The 23,734-nt window shown below is 38.6% G+C and overlaps 2 protein-coding genes across 2 annotated transcripts; both read left to right on the forward strand.

Annotated features, from left to right (window-relative positions):
* Window positions 1–533: 533 nt before the first annotated feature.
* nrn1lb (neuritin 1-like b) lies at window positions 534–7,916 on the forward strand. Its single transcript, XM_008405423.3, has 3 exons — window positions 534–892; window positions 3,456–3,603; window positions 5,827–7,916. Exons 1-3 carry the CDS (start codon window positions 838–840, stop codon window positions 6,131–6,133), a joined length of 510 nt encoding a protein of 169 aa, XP_008403645.1. The 5' UTR covers window positions 534–837; the 3' UTR covers window positions 6,134–7,916.
* Window positions 7,917–11,032: 3,116 nt separating this feature from the next.
* On the forward strand, window positions 11,033–19,262 carry slc38a8b (solute carrier family 38 member 8b). Its single transcript, XM_008405424.3, has 10 exons — window positions 11,033–11,390; window positions 13,252–13,450; window positions 14,101–14,257; window positions 14,341–14,442; window positions 14,530–14,587; window positions 15,628–15,742; window positions 15,821–15,968; window positions 16,035–16,237; window positions 16,710–16,761; window positions 17,289–19,262. The coding sequence occupies exons 1-10, from the start codon at window positions 11,202–11,204 to the stop codon at window positions 17,395–17,397; spliced, it is 1,332 nt and encodes a 443-aa protein (XP_008403646.1). The 5' UTR covers window positions 11,033–11,201; the 3' UTR covers window positions 17,398–19,262.
* Window positions 19,263–23,734: the final 4,472 nt, after the last annotated feature.

Below are 23,734 nucleotides of genomic sequence, written 5' to 3' on the forward strand. Positions count from 1 at the left end.
TGAGCTTGTAATGCATCGTGTCGGTCGATAAAAATCTGACATTTTAACTTGTGTTTAATGAATTTGAGTCGTCTGAAGGGCATAGAGGGAAGAAGATGATTTACAAAAAACATATCAAAGCAGTTTTAGTTAGTTTTGAAACTGTTTAGTTTCATGTAGGAAAGTTTACCAATGCTTCTTGGTGACCCATATAGCTGTATGGAGGGACTGTCCCATGGGCGGATGCTATTCTCCGAGGCCAGCCTGCATCTGCGTCAGATTCCCAGGTGAGCTGGATGAACTTATCCTCCCTGGGACGTCATCCATCTGCTCAAATAAAGTCTCTAAACACCACAAATCCGTTTCACATTTCTGTGTGAAATTTTTCGGTCCAGCACTGTCATAAAAAGCTCCTTGTTTCAGAATAAAAGCAGCGTCTGTCAGCAGCCGTGTGTGTGGCTGAGAGCACAATCACCATTAAACCACACATAATTCATTTGTGTTTCAAATAAATGCTCCAGATACTGAAATACCGGAAATGAGAATGCTTTAATCCACTGAGCCGTGTTGGGATGCCGTCATTGGTCCCACACACACGCATGCACACACACGCACACACACACACACGCACACACTGACATCCTCTTTGCTCTGCATGATGCATTGGTCTCTGTCACTGTTAATCCAGCTCGGTTGTGCCTCTGAGCATTGTCGTACTTTCTGCAATCTGCCAATTTCCCAACGGATGGACAGCGACAGAACACTTTAAAGCACCAGGGTTTTTGTCTGTGTTTGGACCTCCAGCTTGTGGGGGCTTCAGTCCGGGTCAGAGGTGGTTCTCGGCTCCTGAACCCAGCCATGAAGTCCCGTCCAGGAGCTGCGGCTGTGCTGCTGCCCATCGCTCTCTGCCTCAGTAAGGATGTTGCTCTGCTCTAAGCTGGTTTCGTTTACCTTTCTTATTGCTTGAAACGTTTTTTTTCTTTTCCTAATTTATGCTTTTATCTTACTGAGATATTCATGTCAAAGTGCTTCTGATAGTTTGAGATAGTGTGAAGATAAAAGTTTACACATTTGAATGAGAATTTAAAAATGTTTTGCTGACATTTATATATGTGAAAAATAAAAGGAAGAGCTAAAACTTAACGTAAATCTAGTTGGACATCAGTTCATGTTTGCCAAATTTACAGCCAAGAAGCAGGGAATAAAGGTAAACTTAAAACTAAAGAAGCTTATTTATGTCTGGATCGATATCGGTTTGGATCGATCCAATATAATATCAATAACAAATAGGTACCAGAATAAGGTTGATACTTCAGTTTTAGATTCCCTCTTGAAATTATATTTTTGTATTGTAGTTTTTCAAATCTACCTCCAAACAGACTTTATATAGATTTGGTCATAAATAATATTTTGCACTATGTTTATTTACTTAGGAGTAAACGTTCACAAGAAATGTTAATGGGGTTTTAAAGTATTTTGTACATACCTATAACTTTGTCCAAATTCTGTGCCAAATTTGGACAAAAATAATACTAAAATAAAACACACAAAAGAGACGACACATCAAATTCAAATAAAAAGTATCAATATTGATGTTGGTGATGTTGGCTCTGTATTTATTTGGTATCTGATCAATATTAAAACATGCAGTATTGCACACCTCAAGTTTATCAGCTGACTGAAACTAAAATATTTAGATTTATTTTATGACATTATCACAACTACAGCTGTAGGTTATTTTTGTTACAGGAGAAATTTGCAATTGTGAAGCCAATCTGAGTTCTCATTAAAGTTCTGGGCCCAAATGTGGGCAACAGATTCAATCCCCAGGTAAAATGATGCACTTCAATAATTAGAGGAAACTTTGGTAATAAAGTATTTTGTTAGCTATACTGCTGAAAGTTTAAGAAGAGTGAATAAAAAGCAGAGCGAGCAGAGTTAGTGGCTTTATGGTTTAGCTGTTTTAAGCATTTTGTTGCCAATGTTTGATCACCGCACAAAAGAAAAGGTATTTTTCTGGCGTAATGCTGAAAAATTTACATTTTATTGTAATGAAATGCCAAAGAAACGAAGCTGTAGTTTTCTATGAAGGAGTCCTGCAGTTCTGCCCCTCCTCCACCTGTTGCTGCACACTGCTGTAGAGCTGCCTGTTATTTATTAAGGTAATAATGATTTGAAGCTACAGTTGGGAATATAACCAGCTGAGATCAATTTGTTTTAGTGTCTTTTTACACTGTAAGTTACAAAACATTAAAAAGGAATAATATCCAATGCAGCAAGCATATCTACTTCAAAACCATTAAATTACTGCTAAAATTATTTGGTCTTTATTCTCTGTTTTTGATTTAGTCGTACGTCACTAGCTAAAGGAAAAAAACATGGTTATAATAACTGTTATAGTTATAACATGTTTGCAGCGGTTCCTGCTTTTTAAAATAATAGCAATTACAGCAGGGTGTACATTTTATTTGAATTTTATTTTATTTTAATTTTGGTTTGATACAAGACAACTGTATGTGTCGCAGAAGAGTTGTTCAACTTGTTGTTGAACTATAATTATGGTGCCTGACTGGTTCTGCTAAAATACATCATATTTAATCTCATATCAGAAGTCCAATGTGAGTCCAGTCTTACTTCAAATCTATCCAGGTGGCCCAAAACCCACATGAAACCCTCATAGACATGTTAGCAAGGTCAAACCGGCTAATTTGTTCAAATATATTACCTTTGTCCTACAATAGAAAATGTCTGTTAAGACTGATTATAGAAAAACTAGAAAAATGACTGAATTTATAATGATTAATTATAAGAGAGTGAAACATTTTAGGGTAAAATAAATAAATAATAAATAAAAAAAGGTTTGTGTTTAAAATCCAGGCGTCCTTTATGTTTTTACTTCAATAAAATAATTCTTGTCCCTCTGAGAGGTTAAACATTTATTCATAGCTCTGACTCTGATGGAGACAGAAATGACCAGAATCTCAGAGGAGATCCAGAGTTCATCACACACAGACAGTATTAGTGCCCAGGGAGGAATCAATGCGTTAAAATGATATAAATCAACAAACAGAAATGATGTGCTGGAGGCAGGAAGTGATGAAACGTCCCCAAACTGAGTGCTGCACTCCTGACCCTGGAAGAGCTCACAAAATCCTGCAGAACCAGGAGGAGATCTTAAACCCAAAGTATTTTATTCCCCTGCTGTATTTAGATAGTTGAGTTAAAGTGCTGACTTAAACAGCCTCAGGGAAATGTGTAATCTATGAGCTGATCAATGTACTCAGACAGCTGGTAAACATTTTGGCCTTGATGGAGCGTAATCTGTCCAGATGAATGGACTTCAACATCTCTGTATTCGGTTGATCCATCTGAGCATCAGATGGATTTTTTTTTTTGTCACCAAAAATTTTTATCTCTTGCTGTATTTTCCATGTTTATGATTAAACAATAATATCTCTGGTTTTCTCCTCCTCCAGGTTTGGCTCCGGTGTGTTTGGGAGCTGCCATCCCCGCTGCGTGTGGGACCATTTACAAGAGCTTCGCTCAGTGTCTCATCTCACTTGGGGACAGTTTGGTGGAAACACAGAAAGACCAGAACACACAGGACATCGACTCAATCTGCAGGTGTGTGTGACGTCGCTTCCCTTTATTACTTACGCTGTTACACCTTTTGTGTCGACTGGAGTTGTTGTGAATGAGAATGAATTACCAGAAAAATGGTTTTTCAGTGGGAAAATTCAATGATTTGCACAGAAACCCATTTGGCCTAAAGAAGATAATAGCAAAACATAAAAATTTCAACTGAAAATAAATAGGAAATGTAAATAACTGAAATATATATATAAAATATATACAGTACATACATACGTACGGACGTATGTATGTACTGTATACTGTGCGTGCGTACGCACGCACGCACGCACGCACACACACACACACACACACACACACACACACACACACACACACACCCCTACATACATACATACATACATACAAGTTTGTATTGTTAAAGTGTGCTTGTAAAGATTTTGTGTTTAATATACATAAATATTAGAACAACATCTTGTGCTTTTTTACTCCTGAATTTGGGTTAAGTTTTGAAATATTCTTTGCTTTGATTTTTTCAATTAACATCTATTGTCTCTGGATGGTTCTTTTTTGTTTTTCTGCCACTTATTTATGCAATAAAATTTTTAAAAGTGCACAGAAGCAAAACTAATTTGTTTTTATGACAGGCTGCTGGAAAGAAAGCGCCTAAATATAAATATCCGATGTAGAATTGGATCTTTTCTAGGCTGTCTGCTGTGTAGACACGACACTTGTTCATCCCCTTTTTATGCCCAATTGATTCATACGTCAAAGTTAAGAGGCTTAACAAGACAAAAACAAACAAAATGAAACATTACCTAAGACAGCAGCAACGTTTAACTGTAAAATCAAGTTCATACGCTGCAAAAGTAGAAATAAAGCTTCAAAAGACTTTCAGAAAGTCAGAAGAAATATTAAAAAATGTCTTCAAAATTGTGATAGCAAGGTTTGTAAAAGATGATGGGGAACAACTCAAAAGTTTTTAAACGTGAAGAAGAAAGCCATGTCATAATTACTCTGAAAACTGCAAAAGACTTGACACAGAAGCAGAGTTTTAAACGTCCAGCTTGACAATAAGCCAAACCAGGCAGCCAGAGCAACAACAGAAGGGTTTAGATCAAAGGGTGTTCAAAGTGGGGTTCAGGGGCCTTTTGTGGTCCATGGAGTGATTATGTGTGCCCCCCTGACCACAATTCAAGGATAAATTAGTAGAAAACTATTACGTTTTAAATTAAAATCTACTTACAAAATATCAGAAGCAACACAAAGCGACCATCTTGTTTTCTTCTGTTGTCATGGCAACCAGGTTCCCATCTTCTCGTTGAGTTATAGTCTAAAGTACATTTGGTTTTTCAAATGAAGACTGACCGAAATCCTGATTTTATTGCTGTAAGTAGATTAAATATTCTTCCACTTTTCTTCAATTGATCCCGGAATAAAAGCAAAAATTAAAGTTTTCCTTTATTTTATCAAAGAAAACATTAAAGAATACTTGAAGTCTTGGATCTATGATCTTATTTGACAAAAACTGGTTAATTTGTTTGCTTAATTAAAATATTTTACGCTTAGTCTATTGTTGAATAAATAATTAAAAATGCAGCATTTGGATATTTCTTTGCCTTGCTTATACTGCTTTACTTTCGAGCAAAAGTTTGGAAACCTGGTTTAGATCAAATCATATTCGTTTGAAAGTCCAGATATGAATCCAATTCAGATTCTAATGGAAGACAGGGAACATGATACATGCCTCTTAGAGAAATCCTTTAATCTCCGGTAGCAACCATTCAGCTGTGCAAAACGTTTCCAAGCTTCCACGTTTCTGCCTCACAGCACCAGCTCCCCCACTGAGCTCCTTCAGACTAGCCAGCAGCAACTAGCAAACACCTGGTGAAACTGCACATCTGCTGAGCTCAATATTGGAGCTACTTTTCAGTGCAATGCTGGTGAAAACATTGTTCAAAGGTTAATAGATGAGCGATGTTGTGATGACTTTCTGAAGGTGGAGTTTCAGAAAGATCAGGAGTTTTTAAAGCAACAGAGAACCAAAGTTTTTAAAGTCACATTTGATAAATACAGCATTTTCTTAACACACCTATAGTTACTTGATTGTGCTATGAAATGGAAAACACATAACTCTGTTGGTTCATCTTACTGGAATCCGTCCACATCTGTGGTTGCAACACTTTCTCTCCTACAGAGACCCAAGCGCTTTCGGTTTTCATTCAGATTTACTCTCCCTATCCTCTCCTCTTGAAGGTCCTGGAATACTTTCCATGTCTGCGCCAGCGCCGCCCTGGCCGGCTGTCCAGGAGAAGCGGCAGCTATCTGGGAGTCTCTGAGACAAGAGTCCAGGAAGACCCAGTTTTCCGGAAACCTCTACGACATGTGCGCCAGCCGGACCACCCTCCCCCCCAGCGCTCTGCCTGCACCCGACAGCTCTGCCACCTCGGACCAGACGAACAAGGAGACTCTGAAGGGCCGTGCACACAAACACGGCTCGGCCAGCATCTCAGCGCTGCTGCCTGTGTGCAGCATGCTGCTGCTGCTGTCCCTCAGGAGTTAGTCACTCCCAACAGAGACGCTCATGCAGCAAAGATTGAACAAGCTACAGGCTTTTAAACTGGAGATGCCACCGTGAGAGGCTGGGTGATTGTTGACCAGAGTGAATGCTGTGCTCTTGTGGATTTGCTCTTCAGAGAGCCTGAAGCAAAGTTTCTGGTTTAATGTTTATAGATATAAATGTTTTTATCTAACTGATGCTCCACCTGCTGTCCAGTTCACAATGGAGAAGATGTTGAATTTAACTTACTGGATTTGTTCTGGTTCATATAAGATGGGGCATTTTTGATACTGTGCAGAAGTCTTGGGCCTCTTAGTCTCTTCATATTTCTCAGAAATGGACTTAGACGTTTTTGCAATCTTTTTAAAGTTGCCTAGGACATTGTTTTCCAAGTATTTTGTGTTTTGTTTTAAGCTTCTTATGAAAACAAGACCCCATGACAGAGAATTACATTTCAACATCTCTTGAGAAGAGAAAATAAAAGACTATAAATGTCCTTTATTGTTCCTCCAGGGGGGAAATTCAGGTGTACCAGCAGCAACGCGACAGGCAGGTCGATTAATGTAGAATTACACAAAAACAAAAACATAAAAGCAGAACTAGCAATAACGTGTTGTACAGTGAGGGCTAATTTACAACATAAGAAAAGACTACAATTAATGAAAACCATAAATGTGCAGTCAAATAAGATGATTTAAAAAATGGTATAAAAAGCAACAACAAACATTTACCAGAATTGAAAACAATCAGTGCAAACATCAGCAGGGATGAAAACACTGATTGAGTTTGATGCAGCCGTCTGTCACTGAAGGAGCTTCCCAGCATCAAGTTAAAGTCCTAGTTAAAGTCCATCTGTCTCCCACTACCTGCATGGGGTCAAAGGGCATCCTAAAAGAGTATTAAGCGTTTTTAGATGAGGCTTGTTGACAGATTTGATTACAAACTGGATAATTACGCATCTCTCAAGTTCTGTGTCGGGTTTTCTAACTTATTCTGATCATCTATCCTGAAATAACATAAATGCCAGTAAAAATGGAACCAGAGTAGAAAAAACTTGAAAGTGAATTTATTCTGATCAAGATCATTAGAAGATTGGCTCATTTGAGGCAAATTTAAAGAAAGTATGAGAGACTCAAGACTTTTTGCAAAGCACTGTACCCATTCAGCTATTAGATAAATATTAAGAGTTTAATACTCTGTGCTGGGGGTTTCTTTCTGCCAACCATTCCTCTTCCTTTAACAGATTTTTTTTATTAAGCAATTATTTAAACAACAAAATCTGAAATAAAACCTGAATCCAGCAAGAATATTTGATATAAACTGTTTTCTTTTTTCCACTTCTGAAGAAGAAAATGAGATTTTTAAACAATGCTGTAAATCCTTATGTACATGTAATCATTTCATGTTTATGCAGCGGCAGCTTTGTGCAAAATGTTTTGCTGTGTAGCCAGTTTTAATAATCAGAAAGTTAAAACCCTTCTTGTTTCTACATTTGGATGTGTAATGACATTTCATCCTCCGCTTTAAGAGTTATCATTCAGTTGAACGTTTTCCCCCCAGAACCTTTTATTAAAAGGTTCTGATTTTAAAAGAAAACTGAAAGAAAGAGGTTCCTCTTAAAGAAAAAAACAAACAAACTTTTACCTGTAAATGAAACTGCTGGAGCTCCTTCCATGTCTGCGTTCTTGTCATGGTTTGTTTGCCTCTTTGTGTAAAACTGATTTTCAAACTAATTGCTGATTCGAAGGAGTGTGAACAGAAATAAAGCAGTTCTTTTAAGAGCGAATTCGGCCTCACTTGTATCAATGTGCGTAGGTGGAACAAGGAGGTGGGCATGTATGCGAAACTTAATACTCTTAAGCCGTTTCATAACGGCAGATTCATGAGCAGATTAATCTCGTCTTTCTCCTCTCGTGCGCGATAAAGCGGGTCGTACCTTGAAACCTTTAAATTTCTCTTCATCTCCGCGGGTGGAGGATGATTAGCAGCGCATCGGGCTCTCAGTCAAACTCATCTGAGTATCCTTGTTACTGAAAATCAGGATGTGTGAAATCTATCAGACTTCATTTTTCTGGACTTTCAAAGCTTTTTTAAAATTCTGTGTAAGACTTGAATTTCCCCTCTGAGGGAGAATAAGGATATTTTTAATCTATTCTGGATATAATGAGTAACTATCAACAGTCTTATAATAAGTCACCACTGACATACAGGAATACTATGATTTTGTTCCTCGCACACCAGAGATAAATTATACGAACAAACAGAACTTTATCCCCTAACATTTGAAGCCTATTGAAGTGTTTATTTAGAGTAAAACTTTAAAATCAGTGTTTGTGTGTAAATGACTGGATGATATAATTTTAGTGATATCAAGTTAAATTAAATTAGATTTTTTTCTCTGTTTCATAAAAATCTACCTGGACGATAAAGCCTTTTGTAAATACGAATCTCCATTATATAATAAAACAAGAAACAGAAGATGCTTTTACATTTCTAAGGATTTCAAATTTATTCTGATTCAATAGAATAACTAACAGCAAGAATCAAAAACAAATTAATGTTTACTGTTCATCTCCAACACAAATCTTAATTGTTCATATCACTTTGTCTGCAATAAAAGCATATTTAAGTCATGATGTCATTTACCAAATTAGTATATTGATGTCGTCAGACCCTGCATATGTACTTTGCCTTTTGCCAGGTTATTTAGCTTTGCTCCCAGTATCTCTTGTTTTTTTTTTGCACATGTAAGCTGAATTTAATCATGTTTGAATTCCTAAACCAGTTAAATTCATTCACATGCAAGCAAAATGAGTCTGAAATTTAAACTTTTGACCCAAGTCATGCAGCTTAAAAGACAGTTATCCCTGATACCAAAGTACCAATGTAAAAACCTCTGAATTAAAAAAAGTTCCAGCAACAACAAAACACCAAAATGTTCTCGCTAGGTTTTGTGGCATTTAGCAAGTAGAAATAATTTTGGCAGGAAGTTTAGTCTGACAATGAGAAAAGAATGTGTGGATCTTTTTATTCAGTGTACGTAAATATCTGGTTTCAACTGCAAATCCATAAACATATCTAATCTCTCTAAACGCCACCTGGAGCTTGTTTGAATCACTTTAAGGCTTCCTTATCATGATTAAGGCCAATGAAATGGAAAATGAAGAGTCATTATCTCGACCTCTGAGTGTTATAAGATGCAGAACAACAGGCAGGGTTTTTATTTTAACGTTTTCCGTCCACAGCAGGCGCCACGCAGCATCAAGCTCGTCAGGGATTATGAAATCCACGTGCCGTGGATTGTTCTATCCATACGGAAGGATTTGGGTGCATCAGAGCATAAATCTGTAAGCTGTATGTCACATCAACTTTACACATATTTGAATTAGAACAAAACAAACAATCAGAGTCTATTTTTAAACTGCAGTACATTACAAGCAATTTAAGATTTGTAGTTTATTTGAAGTGGCGCCAGTTAGCTCTCCGCTAAAATCTTTACAATGACTAAAGCACGTTAAAATGGCTAATCTTCCCGTTAGCAGAGAGAAGGAGCAGACCAACCAGGTTTTTATTAACATTTAACAAATATACATGCATAAAAACCAATGAGGTCTCAGCAGCAACTCAGAATGATTTTCGCTAACCTGCTGCTGCTCCTGTTTAACACACCTACCCACAACAACATGGAGGCACTAAGGCAGGGGTCTGCTAGTGGCTCTTTGGACCTTCAATAAAGGCTTTAAATAACTTTGGCTAAAAATGAAAAAGAAACAGTTAATCTTTTAAAATAAAGATAGAAAAATAAATAATGTTTTTTGGCCATTTCTAAAATTTTCTGCAATATTTGCATTGGATTTTCACAAAGAATGACACTAAAAGTACCAGGGATATGTTTTGGATATGGATATTCCTTGATCTGTGATTATTATTATTTTTAAACCAGTCTCTTATATGTTTATTTAAAATCCTAAAACTAGAAATACAAATTTCCTAGATATCGGTCTAAAAAGTTGTCTTCTTTCAAAAATCTCTGTGACATTAGCAGCTTTAAGCGAGTTTTATTTGGCTGCCCTGAGAGCAAAATGGCTCTTTAGGTTGTAAAGGTTGCAAATTCCAACACTAAGACATGTACAAAATGACTAAAAATACAAATAATCTAAAAAAAATGTATATGTGAAGACATTAAAATAATAAAATTTTCTTTTCTGAATTATATGTAGTGTTACACCATGAACTGGAAAGTTTTTACCCCCTTCAGTCAATAAATGAACTTTTTTGAAACCAACATGGTAACCTGAGTTTTTTTATCCCAAGTCCAGTCCTTGAGAGTTAACATCTTGTAACTTATAGATTCACAGAATTTACTCTGACACACCTGAATCAAATGAAAGGCTTGAAGTCGGGCCTTTGCAGAGCTAAATGACTGAATGCGGATGAGCTAAAAGATACTTTACTGACCCCAAAGGGAAATTAAATAAATAATTCAGATGTGTTGGAGGAGAAATGCATTTAGAAGTTGCTGGACATCAGATTTCCAAGCCTAGAGTTGGACATCCATGTTACACAACAAATATTGCAATTCTGCAGTTGCAAAAAGATCAATATTTTACATTACTAGTTCAAATTGTTAGCTTGCACAACTATTCATTCAACTGGTTTTGCTCTCATGAGAGAAGCCTATTAGAAGAAGCTGCCAAAGCACCTCAAACAGTAACAACAAAATTATTTGTCAGTTTCTCATTGTCATTTTAAATTATTTACATGGGAAGACTTTCATTACACAGTCCATGCCCTCATTTGCCGTTGTGTTTTGTTTCGTAGCTCATCTCAGATGCTTCATGTTGCCAATAAGGAACATAAAGGGACAGCAGTTGACTGAACACAAGCAAACGCTCACTATTGTGCCACATTTTTCAGCCCACTGTGAAATGCTTAACATTCAAAATTAAGACCACGTAAGCGAGGCTGTGTGTGCCTACATACTCCCCACACACCAGTTGCTCATAGTGGTTTCCTGTCTGGGAACGTGTCCTTTGGTTCTGGTGCTGAGTGTTTAAACTGGGTCGGTGTCATGGAGGAGCTGGCCCGGGAGAGCATCAGCCTGCTGGCCAGGTCTGCATCTTTAGCCGATCCCCCGAGGCTCGGCTCGTTCGGAGCGGTGTTCATCATGCTGAAGTCCGCGCTGGGAGCGGGACTGCTCAACTTCCCCTGGGCTTTTGGGAAGGCTGGGGGTGTGAACACCTCCATCACTGTGGAGCTTGTGAGTTCAAAGCCAATTATTCTGGCCTTTCCATCTAAAAAGTTTAGTTGGTAAGTTTTTATGCTGGTGGCTACGATTCGCTTCGGACAAAAATTGCAATGACGTACTTCCGGTGAGCAAACGACCGCCAGTTTTTGTATAGGAAAACAACTCGAGGTAATGGTGAAAATGTCGTTATTTGTTGTGTGGTCCAATAGGATTTTATTGCTTGCTGGCGGCCAAGACCCTTAAGTCTTAAATGTAACCCAGTCGCTAATATTTGTCCATGATGTAACGCGCCAGTTCGCTACAACGTTCATCACTTGCAGCAAAATCCTGTCAGAAAGACATTTTTTTTGTCCTATCCTGGACTATAAAACAACCCTCTTTTTTGTGAACACTGCTGACACAATTCCACATTTAATAAAATGTCTCCTCAGTTTTGTGTTCAGTGAATTATGTTACATAAAATCCCATAAAGTGGCCTAATGGTGAATTTTAATGCTAAGAAACTTCTCAACATTATTGTAGAACATAATTTACCAGTTTTGTTGCCACAAATCATACTGTTTTCAGAGCTTTTTTTATTTCTCTTCCTTTTTATTTTTGCTTTATTTTCTCCTTCCCCTTCTAGTTTATTTATTGTCTATTCTGTACCTATAACTCTGATTTCTGATTGTATTTGAATACTTATTTGCATTACTGTCTTGTGTTTAGTACAAATCTTTCAATAAAATAAAAAAAACACCCCCCACTGCAAAGACAGAAGTACTGAGCTGAAGAACGCAGTTAATGTTAATTAAATATTTGAAGTGCAGCCAACTGAATGACTTCATTCACTTCCTCCGCCTCCATTGCTAAAACTGCAGGCAGACTACAGTTCTAAAATAGAGCAAGAAATCGACATCGTCATTTACAACTTCTAGCTTGATTGAAATTTTGCTGGAGAAATCCACTTCAATTGGAGAAATCTCAAGACAGAGCAGTGAAGGGAGATGAGAATCGCGATGAAGGCAGTGGGCAGGCCAGTGCTGACCTGCAACCATGTCTCTCTCTCTTCATGGTGTGAAAGAGGCCCCCTTTTTCACAGGTGAGCGCTAATGAAGCCTCAGGTTTTAGTGTGGACTTTCACTGACCTGCTTCTGACTACGGTAAAACATGCTTTCTAAGAACAAGCAAAGAGTCTGAGTTTTATGTTTTTGTTCCAGGATTTTGCTCCTAATTTACAGAATCTTAATACCTGTTCAGGTCCATAATATCATTTCTCTTTTGTTAGCACGTGAGGCACAAAAATAAACGTACTACCACCCTCATAGGTGTGACCCTTTTAAGTACTGTGTGTTTATAGAGACAATTATTTGGGTCATTTTGCTTTTATCTGATTAAAAATTTCCTAATTTTGGTAAATGGTCATAGTTATAAAAAATGTCTCATTTTGAGTAAATCACAAGTTTATGTTTTTTAGCAGTAGTAATTCTGGGTTGGGTTATTGCTTATTACCCAACTCTGCCAAGAGGGTTGTAACTTTTAGCAAGATTTGTTAGTCGCTAATTTCTACAGTCTTTAGAGGGATTTAATTTAATAATTCTCTTGAGGTTGGAGCTCTTTATTTACATAGCATTGCTGTGAAATGAGTTGGATTGTGGTTCCTTAAGACAACTTCATTATTAGTTTTTTTTTTGTTTTCTCATTTTTAAGTGATGGTGTTGATGCCAAGGTTAGTGTTTCTGTTGAAGTTATTGTGAAAAATTAAGTAATTTTGAGAAAACAGGCTGTGGTATGCCTTTCACAGGTGTGTCCATGGCCATAGGTTTAAAATCTTCAAGCGGGAGTGACACCAAGTATGGATTAGTGTTGAACTCTTCATTGTTTTCCTCTGCAGGTGTCTCTGGTGTTCCTCATCAGCGGTCTGGTCATCCTGGGTTATGCGTCGTCCGTCAGCAGACAGAAGACCTATCAGGACGTAGTGAGGGAGGTGTGTGGACGAGCTGTGGGTCAGCTCTGTGAAGTCTGCTTTTGCTTCAACCTCTTCATGATAAGCGTCGCCTTCCTGGTGGTGGTGCAAGACCAACTGGAAAAACGTAAGTAAAAATAGAACGAGCTCAGCAGCTAGTTTATGTTTTGAAAAAATTATGTTCTTTATCTCTTTCTCATGTAAACTTTGGTAAGACTTTGGGTGTCATTGATGAACTTGTTGACCTAGACAATAATCTGTCAAGAAAACACTAAAACTTGGCTCCTGCTCTGAAAGATGTTCTTTTTCAGCTTTCAGATATTTTTTTTCTTCTTTTTTTTATATCTTTGAGCTGTTTCAGGCAGCAAATGTTCAGCTTTTTTCAGTTTTTCCTGATATTTAGCTCCACTATTAATACATCCAAATACTTTTTATGCCTTGTGTCATAATCCTCTTTTGACTTGGATATTTGCTCCAAAGCCAGCCTGCAGGTCCTTGGGTCATGTAGCAAACATTGGCTCTTTAAAATAAAGATATTTGCAAACTAATCTGCAAAATATGCTACTTTGGTTACAGTCTGACAGCAAAATTATTTTTTTAATTGAACATTTACAGTAGTTCAGTAGTTGGAGTATTTGAGGCCAATGTAGCTATGCTAATTATAAGTTGACAGTCAAAATTTAGCCATTTATATGATGTTGCTTTAGATTGCAACATAATGTAAACAAAAGCTTTCTTTCACTTTACAGGATTCTTTCTCTCTCTCTCTCTCTTCAGTGTGTATTTCTTTATACGAGACTGTGACCGGATCAAGTGAGGCAGACATGCCTTACCACTGGTACACTGACCAGCGCTTCGCCCTCTTCATCATGTGTCTTCTCATCATCCTGCCTCTGTCCATCCCAAAAGAAATCGGCATACAGAAATACACAAGGTACTCTGTGTTTATCTCACCTCTGATAACATCACACATATATATATATTTTTTTAATTTTCTGAGTGTGTTTTTTGTGTCAGTGTACTAGGGACGCTTGCTGCTACGTATCTCTGTGTCGCAGTCGTTGTTAAGTATTATCTAATGGACAGCCACAGGATTCTTTACCCAGAGCAAAGCCGAGGGTCAGTACCTCTCATTTTTCTTGGATTGTGTGTGTACATGTCTAGCGTTTTATCTAATGTACTTTAGTAAATATGTGTATCTTTCAGAGTCAGTTCCTGGGCCTCCATGTTTAGTGTGGTACCAACCATTTGCTTTGGCTTCCAGGTACGATCATCTTCAACCACATTCAAGTTGTCAACGAAAAGCACAATGTATTTTAGCTTCCTGTTGTTTTACTTTAAAACATGATTTTCCGAGAAATTATTCCTGATTTTGTTGGGTTATTTTTCAAATCCTCTTTTATGTTCAAAAACCAATAACATAATTTCCATTTCAAAGGAATGCCTAAAATATATCAAATGAAACGTAATCATCAAGGCTTTCTATTATATTTGGGCAAGTCTGAGGGAGATGAATTTTCTGACTTTAGACTGCAAAGCAACATCATGCAATTGTTACTGAGCGTGCTGCCCAGTGTCAGAAAACTGTATTTAAACATAAAAAAATTCACATTTTTCCTGATTTTATTCTTCCAATTAGGCCTCAACTGCTTCTAAAAACAGCCAAGCGCTTAAACAAACCACCAAGTTTTCTGAAAATAAGTTAATGTTTCTGGTGTCTGAAAAATTAGCCGTTTTAAAAAAATCTCCCGATTGCTGTTACATTCCACGGGCACTACACCGTTACCTAGCAACCCCAGGGAAGCCTATCCTCGTTACCTAGCAACCCAAGTGAAATTTGAGCAGGTTTGGTCAGCTGGTTTTACCACTGTATGCTCTGTTCAAGGGCTGCTGGAAAAGACAAGTGTTTAGTTTTTCACTTGCCATCTAGAAACGAATTGCTGCATTTTTGTAGGCTCCACTTCTGCCTTTGAGTCTTATTCAGAGTCTAAGATGTACAGTTGTATAATTGCGCATCTATTTGGAACTATTTTCATGCGCAAGTGTAGGGGGCGTGACCAGCAGCAGCTTATTTTGATTTAAAGTGACAGGAAGCCCTAAAGCAGCTCATTTTGAAAGGAGCGCAAAATAGGCAGAACTGACCAGACTAAAATCTCATTATCTAAGAATGATTTTATGCAAAAAAAAAAAAAAATGTAATGAACATATTTTGTATATCCAATAGACCTATCCCAACCTGTTCAGGAAAGCCTAATAGGTCACATTTAATAAATCATGAAGAATCCTTCTGTGTTTTGAGTGCAGTGCCATGAAGCCTGTATAGCAATCTACAGCAGTATGGAGAACCAGAAGCTCCTCCACTGGGTGGCCATCTCTGTGCTCTCCATGTTTTTCTGCTTGCTCACTTACACTCTGACTGGTGGGTTCACTTCTCAAACATCAGCCTTTCTCCAAAACGTTCTCACCTGTTGACCACGTCCACCTTCTCTTTCACCAGGTGTGTATGGCTTCTTGACCTTTGGGCAAGGCGTAGCCTCAGATATTCTGATGTCATATCCTGGAAATGACGTGGTGATGATCATCTCCAGGCTGCTGTTTGGAGTATCGATTATCACGATATATCCCATTATTCTTCTGCTGGGGAGGTAATTCAAGTCTGAGTGGAGTTCGTGTGGTTTTGAGGATCCTCATGTTGTCTCTGTGTGGAACAGATCTGTGATCCTGAACCTGGTGCTACGACTTCAAAGAAATCGTTGGGGAGTGGTCACTCATTCGTTTGAGAGTCGCTGCAGAGTCGTTCTGACGGTGGCCTGGATCTCCTTCACGCTTCTGATTGCCATGTTTGTCCCAGACATGGCCGATGTCATCAGCGTCATTGGAGGAATTAGTGCCTTCTTCATCTTCATCTTCCCTGGCAAGCATAAACTTTATCAATTAGAACCCATTTAAATTCTAAACTCTTGTTGGAACTGGTTGATATTTAATGTTGCCGTCTGACCATTGTGTCAGTGAAATTTATGTCATTAAAGAAATGAAACAAATCTAATTCAGATTCATAGATGTAGAATTCACTAACCAGTAGAGCTCATTTAAAACAAATACAATTTAATTCAGTCTATGAAAAATATTAATTCAGTTTAATACAATCAGATTCTGAACATTTTTATTATGAAAATCTGTTTATTTGAAAGATTTTTATCTTTTATTAATTTCATTTAAAAAAAAAAAGCACAGGGCGACAGAGGAAAGCAAAAAACTATTTGACAGACAGGAAACGTCCAGCAGAACCAAACTGATTATCTAAATGTATGGTTACACCTTAAACCTGCTTCACTGTTGGATTTATTATGCAATAAAAGCCCCGTGGTGTTCTCTGTATGTTGCAGGTCTTTGCTTAGTGTTCACAATGCAAGCTGAAGATGTCTCCCCAAGACTCCGGTGAGTGTAAACACTGTATGGACATACCCAACAAATACAATGTGTTGGGTACAAAACTGCTTTCTGCATGCAAACATCCACAATTTTACATACTACAATTTCCTAAACTGGTGGTTATAATAAATACCCTATTTCCCATTTGGATTTTTTTGTTTTTAGTTTGTCGATGAAGGTCTAATAGAGAAATGCTGTAGCTATATTTTCTGAGTTTTTGTGTATGAACTGAGCATTAAACTTTTGCTACTGAGAAAGTAAATGCCTTTACAGCCAGAAAACGCCTGCACAAGTTTAATGGGAGCTGAGCGGGGAGGAAACATTTCACTCAAAGAGAAACATAAAGGCAAGCAGGTTTGTCAAAGAGATGTTCAAAGCGTAGGAAAAAAGTAGCGGTTTATAGTCCGTAAAATACGGTAGTTACTTGATTACACTATATGTGCCTGTCAAATGCATAATATTGCTTATTTAGTTAAAGACAGGTGTTCTTCTTGTCTTTCTTCTGACTTGTTGAGTTTTGTTTGCCATTGCAGGGACATTTTAACCATCTGGGGCATTGTAACAATCGTGGTTGGAGCTTTCATCTTTGGACAGAGCACCACCATTGCTGTGATGGAGATTTTCCACAAGTTCAAAGCTTAACAAAGCAGCAGAACCTCACCTCTTCTGTCGAACTGGACATGAAATTTCTATGGCTGGCTTTTACTTGTACATATATACGTTTTGTCTTCTTGAGCAGAACATGTTTATGGAATATCTTTGTGTGCTGTGTGCAATTTTCAGTTTGAATGGATTTTATTTTAACATGTTTGTGTAATAAGTCTGTATATATATTTGATTATGGTTAAGCATGTTTGCAGCAGAAGTATTATACAGATGATCCGTGTCTTTTTCAGTAATCATGTATTCTTACTGAACCTTGCCAGGGGGCGCTATTGCACCATTTATAAATTACTTAACTGTATTTTCCCCCCACTCCACATCATGTATGAAACTGTTTATTGTCGATTTAGGCAAGAGAAAACAAGCTTTTGTCCCCTTTCTGCTAATCTCTGTGACCATTTGCTTGAGTGAAATGAGAAGAATGCTTTAAATCTTATTTCTTTCAGGATCCTTTGTACTTCTCTGTTCTCCCCCCCCCCACCCTAATCTAAATCACAGCAGCCGTATAAATCTGCTGTAGAAGTGAACCGTTTACCATTTATCCTCTTCAAGCTTAAATGAGTTGTGGGTCGCAGCTTGCAGCCGTGCACATGTGAAGTGATTTACAGTGAATCTACAAACCGGTTCTGTCAGGCTCTGGACTCAGAGGGGGGCGATTATCAGCAACATATAAGGCTGAAATTCAAGAATCAAGCAGATGACGCATGTCTGCCTGAACTCAGAGAAAATGATTTTTTAAGCATGAAAATACAGCAGCTTTCATGGATTTCTCTGTTATGTAATGGATGTTTTCATCTTGGGTGGAACTACTCGTAGTGGCAAAACCTGTGACACTCTGCTTGTGTTTAGTCCTCGGGATTATAGTTTGACCTGGCCAAATGTTTAAATCCATTAAATGCAGCTGGGAAAAAAAATGCTTGAAAATCACACAGAGCCCCTCATAAATCCTGCAGCTGCTCTCTGGCTTTATAAAGTAAACGTGGTTCTAACTAGCATGCAGCTTTCAAAAGATTAACACCTCTGTTGTCTGAACACATCTGCAAACATTTGAGACCTTTCTGTCCAGAAATACAAGGTTCAACTTAACATTTTCATTTTTCTAGTCATTATTCAAAACTAAGTTGAGAGACTGTCATTATTTCACAGCTTAAAGCAAAATTGAGAATAAAAGAGTTTTTTACTGCTGTGTCTTGGATCCAGGCGCCCTGCTTCAATTTCAATTGGCTCAACCTGCACGACTTTAGGCACATTTGAACCAAACTTTTAACGATCAGTTTTTAGCCACAGATGTAAGTGACTGTTGACAATGTGGCAATTTATTTAACCCTTAAGAAGCAGCCAAGTGGTTATGGTGTTTTCTGGTAAGAATCAGGTTAATTTTGTAGGTTTTGACGCTTCATTACAATCTAGAACTAATTACTCCAGTTTATTTTATTACAGATTTACTTTAATCTTCACTTGAGATGTGTTCATGATGCATTTTCTTTCTCTAATGATTCCCAACAAACCGCTGAGACCTCAAAATAATGAAGCATCTGTACTAATCAAATTGGTGTCTCCTAATTATAATTTCTTAAGTGAAAAACAATAAGCATAAAAGGGGCTTAGGACTTCCTAATATTTCATGATTCACCAAAAATGTAAAATGATTTTCTTGAGCATATTTGGCTCTCTTGAATGTTTGGGAATCAATGTAAAAGGTCAGACACTAATTTTATATAAAGGCCCCAAATATGTGGAAAATGTTTTCAATGAATTTAGCCAGCTCTTATCGGTCAAGTTGAATACATCTGAAATCTGTGGAGTCAGGAAAAAAAAAAAAAATGTAGCCATGACTTGTTATAATTAAGTCTTTCCCACAAAATAAATGAGTAATTACCATTCTTATTATACTCGTTTCATTAATTAAGTCGCGGCCACAATTTTTTTTCTCCCATGTCACCAGACCCACTTCATAGAGATCAAATAAAAAACAATGAATTATTTTCCTTTGTTGTTTTTTTGCTTTCTTTTTACATAAAGGGAGGACATAATAAAACGCAACATTGACATAGAACTTGCAAAATATAAAACACACACATCAACAGCTATTTATATTACATTAAAGTTTGAATACATAAAATGATGATATAAAACGTTCAACTTAAAACAGAAACAAACACAGGAAGAAACTATTTACATTACTGGAAAGAGGCGGAATAGATCCAGCCTTTCCATTTTTGTTGAGTTGTTTTTATTTATTTTGTTTGTCAGTTTCTTAGCATTTGTTTTAACAAAAAGGAGGACATAATAAAAATGCAACATTGACATTGATTTTGCAACATTTAAAACAAAGAAAAACACAAACAGCAGCTATTTACATTACGTTATGAGTTTGAATACGTACAAAGATGATGTAAAACGTTCAACATTTAAAATAGAAACAAACGCAACAATGAGGCTCTTCACTGTAGAGGCTGAATGCCAAGTCCTTTCCTTTTATGTCGTTTGTTTTTAAGTTTATTTTTTTAAATTAAAGAGTTAAATAAAAATTTAACATTGACATAGAATTTGCGACATTTAAAACAAAATTGCACTGTATGGCCTGTTTCAGGCCACTTCATGTATTTGAAAGGAGTGAATATGTCTTTGTCAAAGGACTCATTCACATTCTGCTGATGGCAAGATTGTAGTCACAGGCTGACAGAAGTGAGGCTGCAAATTTTTGTGCCATCGGCCCTTCTGACCAATACCAGCAGGCAAGGTGGGTGAAGTGGGAAAACAAACGGCAAAGGGTGGACAGACCAGAAATCGGCCGCCATCGCAATGGTTCCCAACCATAGTCCTTAAGTACGTATGCCCTACATGTTTAAGGTGTCTCCTCTTCCTACCAAACTCCTGACTCAAATGAATGGCTGATTGACAGACAGACTTCTGCAGTATTTGGTGGCTGCAGAGGAGGTCATGCAATCATTTGAATCAGGTGTGGTGAAACAGAGACACATAACAGAGTAATGTTTACATGAATTAAAAATACTAATAATCTAAAATAATTGTTAGATTTAATATTTATAATCTAACTACAACAAAGAGCTATTCACATGACTTTAAAGAGGTGGAACTTCGATGAGATGGCGTTTCTTTCAAGTCTTTCTTCTGCCAGGTTCTGTATTCTGCTTCTTTCTGGAACGCCTCTAAAATCTCTATGGCCTCCGTCTCATAGTTCTCTGCCTCGATTCTAAGGGTTTTTTCCTTTTCCAGCATGAGGGTAAGTTCCTGGATATCTTTGAGCAGAGATCTCTGTTTCTTGTCCTCTGCCTGAAGCTGGTTGATAAGGAGCTCGGCCTCACCCGAGAGAGTCTTTATCATCTTACAGGCTTTCTTTAAACTCTGATAAAGTTTATCACTTACCTTTTCCAACTTCAACTTACCTCTTTCTGCCTCTTCTCTTAGAGCATTTTCTTTCTACAAGTCTTTGTTTCCTGCTGAAGAGACTACAGTCTTCAAGAGAGAAGCATTTTCAGTCTCTCCTTGGACCCTTAGACTTTTCTCTTCTTGGAGCATTTTGTCTAGCTTTTGGAGTTCCAGTTCAAATTTCTCCCGATCATCCAAAGCAGTCTCAGCCGGACCATTCTTTGACGTTTTCTACATGTCCTCAAGTTTTTTATTTAGTTGCTCTGTGATCTCCACAGCTTCCTCTTTGTCTGCCTCAATTTGGGCTCTAAGTTCTCGTTCTGTTTTCAGTTCTTGCTCCAGTATTTCTAATAAATACTCTGCCTGGACACGTTGGGTTTTCTCTTCTTGGAGCATTTTCTCCTGCTGTTGGAGCTCCAGTTGAATTTTGTCCCTCTCATCTGAACTGTGTGACAGCCCTGGGCCTTGTAGGCTGGTCTTGTTGTCCCTTTTTGTGCTCCTCCCATTTGCAGGTGTGCCTGATCGGGTGATTGTCCGGTTGTTCGGGATGATCGGGTTTGTCATTATTGTCACAAACGCGGACACATTAAGGCGGATTGTTATCGGCTTAAAGCTGAAATGCAAAGGTTTGAGACTGCTCCTAAAGGTGTTGGTTTGGCTGCACCGGTGCAGAATCATCTAAAGGACGCGAAGAACGTTCAGCGTTCTGAAGTAGGCGTCTCCTATCTGCCGTTTATTCGTGATGGGTATGTGTCACTGCCAAACAGCACGGAGAAGGTTCCAGTTAAGATCCTTAGGGATACTGGCGCGTTTGACTCTTTCATTAGAGCTGATGTTTTGCCGTTCTCGGTTGAATCTGAGACAGGTGCCTGTGTTCCGATGCGAGGAATGGGATTAAACGTCTTGTTTGTTCCACTACATAAAGTATATCTCGACTGTGAACTATTTACGGGTGACGCACAGTTGGCTGTGCGCCCTGCTTTGCCGATTGACGGAGTCTGTGATTTTAGGTAACGGTTTAGCTGGGACACATTTGTGGGCGGAGATTGTGCAGTTGGATGGACTTGTTAAGTCGGAGCCGATTAAACGAGTCATTTCTCAGACTGACGAGAATAACAGGGAATTCCCGGATGTTTTTACCGCATGCGCAGTTACTCGAGCCATGATGCGTGCTCAGAGTGGGAAAGAGGAAAAATGTGTGAAAAAAATGACTCTTCCATTGTCCAGTTTTCCCATGTCTCTGTCTCGCAGCGAGTTCGTGGCGGAGCAGCAAGCTGATGCTTCTCTTAAGAATCTCTTCGATCAGGTGCGCCCGCTGAGTGAAATCACGGATGGTGCATGTGGCTACTTTCTGCAGGACTCGTTGTTGGTGAGGAAATGGTTACCCCATGCTGACATTGTCGGTGAGCCAGTATTTCAAATAGTGGTTCCCACTAAACTCCGCTCCGCAGTGTTCAAAGTTGCTCATGACGAGTCGGGCCATTCTGGTGTACGTAAAACGTATGACCGGGTGCTCAGACATTTTTACTGGCCGCGTCTTAAAAAGGACGTATCGTCTTACATTAAGATGTGTCATGTCTGTCAGCTCATTGCTAAACCTAATCAGACTTTGAAACCGTTCCCATTACGCCCAATTGTTGCCGCATCTGAGCCGTTTGAGCACTTAATAATTGATTGCGTTGGCCCGTTACCTCGCTCAAAGGCTGGGTCATTATATCTGCTCACTGTCATATGTCAAACTACACGTTATCCAGCAGCCTATCCATTACGGTCAATAACTGCTAGGTCAGTTGTACGTGCGCTCACTGAGTTTTTTTCGGTGTTTGGCATCCCTAAAGTCATACAATCTGACCAAGGAACGAATTTTTCATCACATTTGTTCAGTCAGGTTTTGAAGCAGTTACGGATCCGACACAGTAAAGCAACAGCGTATCATCCAGAGAGTCAGGGGGCGTTAGAACGCTTCCACCAGTCTCTGAAGTCTCTCCTGCGAGCTTACTGTACAGAACTGGCGGGCGACTGGGAGGAAGGTTTGCCGTGGCTGATGCTGGCCGCCAGGGAGGTAACCCAGGAAAGCACCGGGTTTAGCCCAAACGAACTGGTTTTTGCGCACAACGTTAAGGGTCCGTTGGCTGTGGTAGCGCACGGGCTTAAAGAATCCGTTCCACCGACAAACTTGTTGGATTATGTAAATGGTTTCAGAAGACGCTTGTATCTGGCGCGGGATCTTGCTAAAGAGAGGCTGACTGAAGCGCAGAGGAAAATGAAAAGTCTGTTTGATCGCCGTGCTGAGGTTCGCTCTCATTTCTGCCTGGTGATCAAGTGTTAGCTTTGTGTCCAGTCATGACTTCTCCTTTTCAGGCTAAATTTTCTGGTCCATATACGGTCCTGGAGAGGGTTTCCGACCAGAACTATTTAATATCAATGCCAGAGCGGAGAAAGAAAAACCAGTTGTGTCATGTTAACACGTTAAAAGCATATTATGCTCATGACGTTTTATTTCAGCCTCATGGCGTTGCCCCGGTGTGTACCGTAAACAGCCTTGATGGAGGCAGCGAGACCTTCAGCACCACGGATAGCGCAGTGTCACCTGTGAGGAATGACGGCGGTACAGATGAGTTGGACAGCGCTCTGATTCATGGGCGTCTTAACATGGATATTCAATACATTAAAGGGAAAAGCAATATAAAAGCCGATGCGTTATCTCGCGCTCCAGTTTAGTAGTTTGTTTTGTGCTCTTTTCTCTTTATTTCCTTTTCTTGTCCTTAAAAGAGCTTCTGAGTGCACCAGTTGCTGGTTTGGAAAGTGGAGTAGGGAGAAGAAAACCTGGGCATTACATATCTACTTTGCTAAGTACGACTGGTGAAAATGGTGGCTGTGTTTGTTTACGCACGGTGAGTTAGGCAGGAGCAGGGTTCCTTAT

Source organism: Poecilia reticulata, chromosome 3, assembly GCF_904066995.2.
Source record: "Poecilia reticulata chromosome 3, P_reticulata-male-v2, whole genome shotgun sequence".
NCBI classification, from domain to species: domain Eukaryota; kingdom Metazoa; phylum Chordata; class Actinopteri; order Cyprinodontiformes; family Poeciliidae; genus Poecilia; species Poecilia reticulata.

What these genes read in the sequence shown, in the direction of transcription:
- nrn1lb (XM_008405423.3), top strand. Translation starts at nt 838, where the DNA reads ATGAAGTCCCGTCCAGGAGCTGCGGCTGTGCTGCTGCCCATCGCTCTC. An exon ending in GCCCATCGCTCTCTGCCTCA is followed by an intron (nt 893 to 3,455) that starts GTAAGGATGTTG and finishes CTCCTCCTCCAG; the next exon opens with GTTTGGCTCCGGTGTGTTTG. An exon ending in GACATCGACTCAATCTGCAG is followed by an intron (nt 3,604 to 5,826) that starts GTGTGTGTGACG and finishes CTCCTCTTGAAG; the next exon opens with GTCCTGGAATACTTTCCATG.
- slc38a8b (XM_008405424.3), top strand. Translation starts at nt 11,202, where the DNA reads ATGGAGGAGCTGGCCCGGGAGAGCATCAGCCTGCTGGCCAGGTCTGCA. An exon ending in CCTCCATCACTGTGGAGCTT is followed by an intron (nt 11,391 to 13,251) that starts GTGAGTTCAAAG and finishes TTTCCTCTGCAG; the next exon opens with GTGTCTCTGGTGTTCCTCAT. An exon ending in GGCATACAGAAATACACAAG is followed by an intron (nt 14,258 to 14,340) that starts GTACTCTGTGTT and finishes TTTTTGTGTCAG; the next exon opens with TGTACTAGGGACGCTTGCTG.